Here is a 9,584-nt window from a genome sequence, read left to right on the forward strand (position 1 = left end):
GATTGTGGGGCTGGCGCGGGATCGGGCAGTGTTTTGTTCTGCTGTGCATGGGGTCGCTATGAGTCAGAAACGACTTGACGGCACTTAACAACAAGTGAAAGAAGCCAGTCTGAGAAGTCCACATACTATATGATTCCAAATATATGACATTTTAGAAAAGGCAAAACTACAGTGACTGTAAAAAGATCAGTGGTTGCCAGAAGTTCAGGGAGGGAAGGGAAAGATGAATAAATGAAGCACCAGGCATTTTTGTTATTCTTCTTAGGTGCTGTTGAGTTGGTTCTGATTCAAAGCAATGCAATACTCTGTACAACAGAAGAAAACAGTGCCCAGTCCTGCACCATCCTCACAACTGTTGTCATTCTTGAGCCCATCATCACGGCCACTGTGTCAATCCATCTCATTGAGGTCCTTCAACTTTTTTGCTGACCCTCTACTTTGAGAGATAACCCAGCATGTTATCTCTCCAGGGACTGGTCCTTTCTGACACGACCAAAGTATGAGAAACGAGGTGTAGTCATTCATACTTCCAAGGAATATTCTACCTATACTTCCTCCAAAATATCTTTAGGGTGGTTAAACTATTCTGTATGAAACTGTAACGGTGTACATACGGCATTTGTCAAAACCCTTAGAACTGTACAGCACAAAGAGTAAACCTTAATGTAAACTGTGAACTACAGATAATAAAAATGTATCAGTATTGATATAGTAAGTGTAATAAATATACCACATCAATGCAAGATGTTAAAAATTGGGGAAGGGAAGATAGGAAACTAGGGGATGTAGGTATATGGAATTATATGTACTATCTGCTCAATTACTTTGTAAATCTAAAGACTGCACTTTAAAAATAGCTTACTAATTATATTTTTTGAACTGTAACATAGTTCTCTCCTTATTTGGGAGTTCCATGATAAAGGGCAAGGAGCAGTCCACTGTGAGGGGCAAGTGAAGCCCAGGGAAAGACAGCTTTGACAAACTACATTATATGAGCATAGAGGATAATTCTGATTTTTCAGCTTCCAAGGGGCTATAACCTGGTGATTTAAGAGATTTTTCAAGGGTATTTTGACCATCCGTGAATTTTCACTCACATGTTATTCATAAAGGTATCTACGCCTTCTGTAAGATGGATTCTTTTCACTATTCAGAGATGGTCATTTCTGTCATGTGTCTTGATGTTGTTGTTGTTATGTGCTGTCGACTCATAGAAACCCCTCCTTGGGTTCCCAAGGCAGTATCACTACGGAACTAGATTGCTCCATCTTCCTTCTGAGGAGTGGCTGGTGGATTTGAACTGTCAGCCTTCTGGTTAGCAGTCAAGTGCCCTAGGCACTACGCTACCAGACCTCCCAACTTGATGATATAGACTCTCTAATTGTACCTCCTTGTGGTAGTTAAGTTTGTGTGTCAACTTGGCTGGGCCTGGTTGAGTGGCTGGGCAGCTGGATGTAGTATTCCCATGATGAGACTGGTAATCAACTCCATGATGGAATCTACTCTGAGCAGCTGTGTAGCTGCCTTAGGGCTGTGGTCCACTTCCTGTATTTAAGGAAAAGCCTTGGGTAAAAACTAGCTTATGGCATGCTTGAACCCTGCATGTAGCCGTGTTGTTGTTCAGCAGCCTGCCATGCTCTGCCGACCTTGGGACTTTCAATGGACTTGAATTAATGGCCTGCTGTGTGATATGGTAACATTGGGACTGTGCCTTTTTACTTGTCGACCTTGGGCTTGTCAGTCTCAGCAGCCAGCAGCTGCCTGAGTGAAGAAAAGCCTCTAGCTCCAGTGGGCTGGGAACAAGAGGCAGAGCTGAAGCCCAAGGCTGAAGGGCTTTCACCCAGCCCCTAGAGCCTGGCACTTTGAACTCAGACTAAAAGCCTCCAAACTGTAAGAGAATAAACTCCTGTTTGTTCAAGCATCCCATGTGTGGAATATTCTTGTCAGAGTGGCACTAGGGAACCAGAACACTCCCACTGTACCTTCTCATGGCTATTCTTCTCTCACCGTGGGGCAGCCCTTGCCCAAACTCCCCCCAAGTCATAGCTGACTAAACTCAGTGGGGGCACTTGAACTCTGGACAGTTAATCCACAGGTTGGAGAATAGTCTCCCAAAAATGTCCATGTCCTAATTCAAGGAACCTGTGATTATGTTGTTGCACAGCAAAAAGGACCCTGCTACTGTGATTGAGTTAAGGACTTGTATACCATACCAACTGCCATCAAGTTGATTCAGACTCATGGAGATCCCTTCTGATGCAATGTAGAACTGTGTTGCACAGGGTTTTCAAGGCTGTGACCTTTTGGAAGCACATCACCAGGCTTTCTTTCAAGGTGCCTCTGGGTGGGTGCTAACCTTTCAGTTAGCAGTCTAGTGCTTAATCATTTGCAACACCTAGGAATTCTTGAAATGGGAAGATTTTTATGGATTATCCTACTGGGGCCAATATAATGTAAGGGTCCTTAGAGAGGTAGGAAGGTCAGAGTCAAAGGAGGATGACAGAAGCAGAGGGTGTAGTTATGCAGGACCATGAGCCAAAGAATGTGGGTAGCCTGTCAAATCAAAATCCACTGCTGGTGAGTCAATTCCAATTCATAGCAACTCTGCAGGACAGAGCAGAACTACCCCGTAGAGTTTCCAAGGCTGTAAATCTTTACGGAAGCAGTCTGCCACCAGCAGCTGGTGGATTTGAATTGTTGATCTTTAGGTTAGCATTTGAGTGCTTTAATAACTGTGCCAGGGGCAGCACTAAAAGCTATAAAAGGCAAGGAAATGGATTCTCCCCTTAGCCTTCCAGAATTAAGGAATTGCCAGTACCTTGATCTTAGCCCTGTGAGACCCATTTGGGACCTGTAACTTCCACAACTCTAAGATAATAAATTTGTGTTGTTTTAAGTCACTGAATGTGCTGTAATTTGTTATAGCAGTGCTAAGAAACAAATACAGCTGGTCAGTTGTTGTTGTTGTTGTTATGTGCCGTCGAGTCAGCCCTGACCCATAGCGACCCCTCCTTGGGTTTCCGAGGCAGTATCACTACAGAAGTAGGATTGCCCAACCTTCCTTCCGAGGAGTGGCTGGTGGGTTTGAACCGTCAGCCTTCTGGTTAGCAGTCAAGTGCCTTAGGCACTATGCTACCAGAGCTCCCCAGCTGGTCAGTAACCCATGAAATAGTCTGGCAATCCTGGATAGAGTGGGAGAATAATGTGGAACAAATCTCAAAAATCATTAGGAAAAAAAACAAAAAAGGGACCAGGTTTGCTGGTCTGATAGAGCCTGGTGGAACCTGAGGCTATGGCCCCTAGCCGCCCTTCAGGTCTGGAATTGAACCCACTCCTGTGGCTTTAAGACAAACAAAAGACAGGCATAAGAGCCGAACATTTACATTAGGTAGATATACTCCTTGGAGAGAACAATCATGGGAGAATAGAAGAACAATCATGGGAGAATAGAAGGGCTGTGTACACATAGGGAGACAGCTCGGGGGGCAGGAATGCATGGGAGGGCAGGACAGAGGGAAGAAGTAACTATGGGAAGTGAGAGAGGAGCTGTTGCATTGTGGGAAATTGCAGTCAATGTCATGAGACAAAGTGTATGTGAGCTTCTGTATGGAAAGTGAATTTGCTCTGTAAAGTTCCACTAAATCATATTAAAAAAAAAAAAAGACTGCTCAACCTTTCTTCCAAGGAGTGGCTGGTGGGTTTGAACTGCCAGCCTTCTGGTAAGCAGTCAAGCGCCTTAGGCACTACGCTACCAGAGTTTCTGAGGCTAGTAATAGCAGGAGTGAAACCGATGTATAGTGAATAACCAAAACCAAACTCACTGCCTTCGAGGGGGATCTGATTCATAGTGACCCCTGCTTGGGTTTCTGAGTCAGTATCACTACTGAAGTAGATTGCCCAACCTTCCTTCTGAGGAATGGCTGGTGAGTTTGAACTGCCAGCCTTCTGGTTAGCAGTCAGATGCCTTAGGCACTACGCCAAAATTGTTAGGGCCATGAAATGAAGTTAGGAAGAAAGAGAAAGAGACTCATGACCCCTAAGAACGGTAAGAGAAGCTAGCCCTTACAGCTTAAGTCCCTGCACCTGATAACTTCTCAACTGCAGTCCTAGGCAATGACGACCCTTTCAAAAATCTTCTCTACCTAAAGATAGCATCTGCGAGTCTATTCCTTTCAACCAGAAAAGCCTAACTGGAATAGAAGCCTTGTATAGAGCCTGCCCTGTAAACTGAACCTGAGAGAATTTCCAATCCTAGTTTACTATCTTCAAGTTTTTCTTACTACTGGGAAGTGATCAAGACTCTGATCACATTTGGAAAACAGAGTAACCACAGGAACTATTATAAAAAACATGCGTCCTACAATGTTCCTTACCACCACCAGTGAATAAAAGGTAAATATTATTTATGGAGCTCTGGTGGTGTGTTGGTTAAAGCACTCAGCTGTTAACCAAAAGGCCAGCAGTGCAAACCTACCAGCTGCTCCCTAGGAGAAAGCTGAAGCAGTCTGCTTCCTTAAAGATTTACAGTCTTGGAAATCCTCTAGGCAGTTCTTCTGTCCTACAGGGTCTCTATGAGTCAGAATCAACTCGATGACAGCGGGTTTCGTTTTTGGTTTGGTTATTCACAGGCATCAGGATATAACTGCTCTGATATTTATTAATCATGAGGACTGCACAATAAAATCTGAGATGCCACAATGTGAAAAATATATAAATAAAATTATTTTTCAACCAAGTCACAAAATTCTGATTCTTACCATGTAAGGATCCACAGAAAGATAAAGAGTTCTAACTCGTACTTGTCCTTCAGTGATATTATCTGGTAAATTGACCTCTTCCATGAGGAAATTCTCTGCCACTGGATTACCATTTTTTCCTAAAACATTAGGTAAAAATATAAAATAAAAAAATGATTTTCCTGTACAAGCCTATTTCTTAAAAAGTTCACTTTAGGATTCAGAGTATTCCCTTTTAATACAGGCATGACTAAGTCTGTGTTATTTCATAATTTCTCTGTCACTGTAGAAATGACTCAGCATAAGTCCTTCAAGTAGTTCCAATTGCTCTTGATTTTTTCCAAGAGGTTCTTTTGGAATATTGCTATCAACTTTAAATTTCTTATTTAAGAAGATTAAACATAAATCATCTTATCTGTTTTAAATATGAGGATTTAGAAAAGTGAAAAATCATAGCCAGTTTGCTTTTTACATAACTATGCACACTGAAATTTACAAGGTAGCAGAAACAACGCATCAACCAAAGTAAGTAGTTAGGTAAACTTCCTTCCTCATTTTAAGAAGCAAATGGAAACCTAAATCAATGTAATAAGAAATCTTAAAAGTCTGAGGAAAGGAGTTTTTAATTTTCATGGAATCCAGGTTTCTGGATTCCATGGAAAGTTGAAATGACCCACTCGGGTTACTGCCCTGCAATGATCTTTGAACCTGGAGAAACTGGTTTCCTAAAAGTCACCTTTAAGATAAACAACAGTCCAACTTAATTAGCAAAGACTGTTTTGCTTGGGTATTCTGTCCTTTTAAAGAATTGCCTATGTGCAGTTTGAAGAACCGAAACTCCAAAGGTCAGACAAGAAGCTGTGTTGTGGAACAAATTGTTATTATATAAACACTATTCTGGCCTTGTTTCCATGGCAATGTATAATTACTAGCAATAAACTGGGATATAACAATCTTTGGGGAGCTCTGGTAGCATAGTGGCTAAGGCACTTGACTGCTAACCAGAAGGCTGGCGGTTCAAACCCACCAGCCACTCCTCGGAAGGAAGGTTGGGCAATCCTACCTCCGTAGTGATACTGCCTCGGAAACCCAAGGAGGGGTCGCTATGAGTCAGGGCTGACTCGACGGCACATAACAACAACAACAATCTTTGAAAAACCTTTCTTTCCAATATTTTTGACCCTTTAGTCCAAAATGTTGCTCTTATTTACAAATCATATATTAAATAACTTTCAATCAATTTCTATTATTGGCTTAATATGATTTTTCTTTTTAGAAATTAGGAAATTTGGTCTGATAGAACCTAGCGAGACCCCTGCGACTATGGCCCTTAGTTATCTTTCAGGTCTGGAACTGAACTCATGCATATGGGGTAAACATTTACATCAGGTAGATACATTCCTTAGAGGCTGTCACTCCTGGGAGAACAGAAGGGCAGTGTCTGCACAGAGAGATAGCTGGGAAGAGGACAGGAGTACATGGAAGGGAAGGACACTGGGAAGAGGTAACTATGGGGAGGAAGTAGACAGAGAGCTATTACATTGTAGGGAATTACAGCCAATGTCATGAAACAAAATGTATACAAAATGCTATATGGAAAATGAATCTGCTCTGTAAACTTTCACCCAATTCACAATAAAAATTTAAAAAAAAAAGAAATGAGGAAATATGAGGTTTGAAAAGAAAAATGAGTAACAACAAAAATGTCATCACTAATCTTCAGTTATGTTTAACATAAACAAACTTCCTATTCATAGAATTATCACATTTCTAACATGGGAACAGAATATAAAGATCTAACCCAAATCCTTACTTTCTTAAAACTGAGGTTCAGAAAAGTTAAGTGACTTCTCCAGGTCACATTCTAGGTGAGTGGAAAAACCAAGAGGCTAGAACACAGAATGGGTCCAAACCTCTCAGGTTACTTATAGACCTATTCTTTTCACATGAAATAGGAAAAAAAAGAAAAAAAAAATTAAGAATAAATGATACCTAATATAAAGGAAAAACAAATGTTTCATATTTAAATGTTATAATTATTTTAGAATACCTATTATCTCTTCAACAAATGCCTTGGTAAATTATCACTTGAAAAACTGAATATTACACTGTTTAAAGAAATTTCTTCTAATCTCTCTAAGTGTTAATGTCTTACTACCTCAATTTACCACACTGAAATCACAGTATTTTATATTCCTCCACTGGCATTAACAATCATTGAAGAATCACAGTTGTTCATGCATTACAACTACATACCAGGCCGGGAATTCAGGACCACTCTTTGTACAATCATTGCCCTATTTGCAAAGTGGACTCACAAGACTTCTGTACAAAGTAATTCCTATAAACATATAAAAAAAATTTTAATCACAACAAAGTTTTGAAATATTCAATAATTTAACAATAAAAAAGAACTACATTTTTGTTTCCAAATGAAGAGAGGAAAAATCATATTTTGGACCCGAAAAAGGTCCTCTCCTGTCAAAGTCTGCGTCCTAAAGCAATTATGCAAAGAAAGACTAAATCTAGCTAGACTTCTTGGCTAATAGGAACAAGTTAATTGAAGATTAAACCAAAACCAAACCCACTGCATCAACTCAATTCCAAAACAAAGCAACCCTTTAGGCAGAGTACAGTTGCCCCACGGGGTTTCTAAGAAAAAGAATGCCTCTTCATTCTCCCATGGAACATCTGGTGGGTTTGAACTGCTGACCTTTTGGCTAGCAGCTGAGTGCTTTAACCATTATGCCACCAGAGCTCCTAATACTTTGCTTTATGATCTCTAATACCTAATTCTTGTTGTTGTTGTTGTTATGTGCCTTCGAGTTGGACCCAACTCATAGTGACCCCTCCTTGGGTTTCCGAGGCAGAATCATTACGGAAGTAGATTGCTCAACCTTCCTTTCGAGGAGTGGCTGGTGGGTTTGAACCGCTAGCCTTCTGGTTAGCAGTCAAATGCCTGAGGCACTACACTACCAGAGCACTTTATAATATCTAATAACATTGAGAAATCCAAAGGAAAACAATCATATTGCTTATTTTTGGTGACACTAAAACATACTTAGCCCTCAACATCATTTCTGAATGTAAAGATTTTATATATTAGCACACTTAGAATACACATTTGACTCAAAATAAAACTCACTGCCGTCGAGTCATTTTCCAACTCACAGTGACCCCTCCTTGGGTTTCTGAGTTTTCCCTAATACTGTTCTCTTCTTTGGGACATCATTGTTCTCAGCTGCTATTGAGTTGGCTCTGACTCACGGTGACCCCATGTACAACAGAACAAAATGCTGCCTGGTCCTGAGCCATCTTCAGGATCACTCACTGTTGCAGCCATTATGTATTTTGTTGTCGTCGTCGTTGTTGTTGTTATGTGCGTCAAGTCATCTCCAACTCATAGCGACCCCTCCTTGGGTTTCTGAGGCATTATCACTACAGAAGTACATCACCCAATCTTGTATTTTGAGTGAGTTCCAACCTAAAGTCTTCCAGCACTTTATCAGACAATGTTATATTGTAATCCATAGGGTTTTCACTGGCTAATTTTTAGAAGTAGGTCACCAGGTCTTTCTTCCTAGTCTATCTTAGTTTGGAAGCTCTGCTGAAACCTGTCCACCACAGGTGACCATGCTAGTATTTGAAATACTAATGGCATAGCTCCCAGGATCACAGCAATACACAAACCATGACAGACTGATGATGGTTGGATACAATATTCCCAGCCAAAAGACTCCATTTCCTAGCTTACTCTTAAAGCAAATCATAGACATCATTCTGTTTCACCCCAAAACCCTTCAGTTATGTATCTCTGGTAAGAGATTATTTTAAATGTAAACACTATGCCTTACCTAATATCTAGTTCATATTCAAATTCCCTGAGGGTCTCAAAGATGTCTTTTTGTAGTTGGATCGTCTGAATCAAGACCGCATACTGCATTTTGTTGCATCTTTCGTTCTTAAGCGGTACATTTTCTACTAAAGTCTCCCCTCCTTTCCTTTCCCAACTTCCTTTGCCTGTAGAATGCCCTCTGATTGCTTCCCCATGCCGTCATTTACTGTTCTGCTACCTTCCCACTACCCTGTATGACTGGTAATTAGATCTATGTGCTCGATTAGATTCAGGATCAATTTTTTTTCTTTAATGCAAGAATCTTTAAAGGTGATGCTGTGTGTATCCTATTACATCACATTGAGAAGTCCATAATGTCTGGTGGGGTTAAATATATTTAAATAAAGAAGTTTTCCAAACTGATGCTGGGTCCAAAGATAAATGTCCTTAAAGCATAATTAATAGGAGCATGATGGCTAAATTTTCAATCAAAGAAGCTTCATATTTGCTCCTTTTCTAATTACTTTCAATGAATGCTTTATTTCTTTAAAATATGCATGCTGGAGATTTGATAAGCAGATCCATATACCGCTTATCAGCATGAAAAGTTCTCTCTGTAGATTAAATTAGAAAGTTTTTAAGTCTAAAATACTACAATTAAATAATGCAGAGTAATCACACAATATCACTCAATAGCACAACGAATAACACATTTAAAATATAAAGAACTTGGTTAGTCACAAAATTAACATCTAAAATATGACGTACTAAGTAGGCGCTCTGGTAGCATAGTGCCTAAGGCACTTGACTGCTAACCGGAATGCTGGCAGTTCAAACCCACCAGCCACTCCTCGGAAGGAAGGTTAGGCAATCTCCGTCCGGAGTGATGTTGTTGTTGTTGCTTTGTGCTGTCAAGTCAGACCCGACTCATAGCGACCCCTCCTTGGGTTTCCAAGACAGTATCACTACGGAAGTAGATTGCCCCATCTTCCTTCCGAGGAGTGGCTGGTGGG

At 40.5% G+C, this 9,584-nt stretch overlaps 1 protein-coding gene across 1 annotated transcript in view; it reads right to left on the reverse strand.

The window, feature by feature from the left end:
* The window catches only part of PTGR2 (prostaglandin reductase 2), a 23,643-nt gene extending 16,614 nt beyond the window's left edge, over positions 1 to 7,029 (reverse strand). The window contains exons 1-2 of the mRNA XM_007941379.1: positions 6,993 to 7,029; positions 4,758 to 4,876 (exon numbers count right to left, since the gene is read on the reverse strand). Coding sequence (XP_007939570.1) covers positions 4,758 to 4,876; positions 6,993 to 7,029 — 156 coding nt within the window. The remainder of the gene's footprint in view (positions 1 to 4,757; positions 4,877 to 6,992) is intronic.
* Between the last annotated feature and the right edge of the window lie 2,555 nt (positions 7,030 to 9,584).

This window comes from Orycteropus afer, unplaced genomic scaffold, assembly GCF_000298275.1.
Source record: "Orycteropus afer afer isolate SDZICR_OR568_19922 unplaced genomic scaffold, OryAfe1.0 scaffold00079, whole genome shotgun sequence".
Classification (NCBI taxonomy): domain Eukaryota; kingdom Metazoa; phylum Chordata; class Mammalia; order Tubulidentata; family Orycteropodidae; genus Orycteropus; species Orycteropus afer.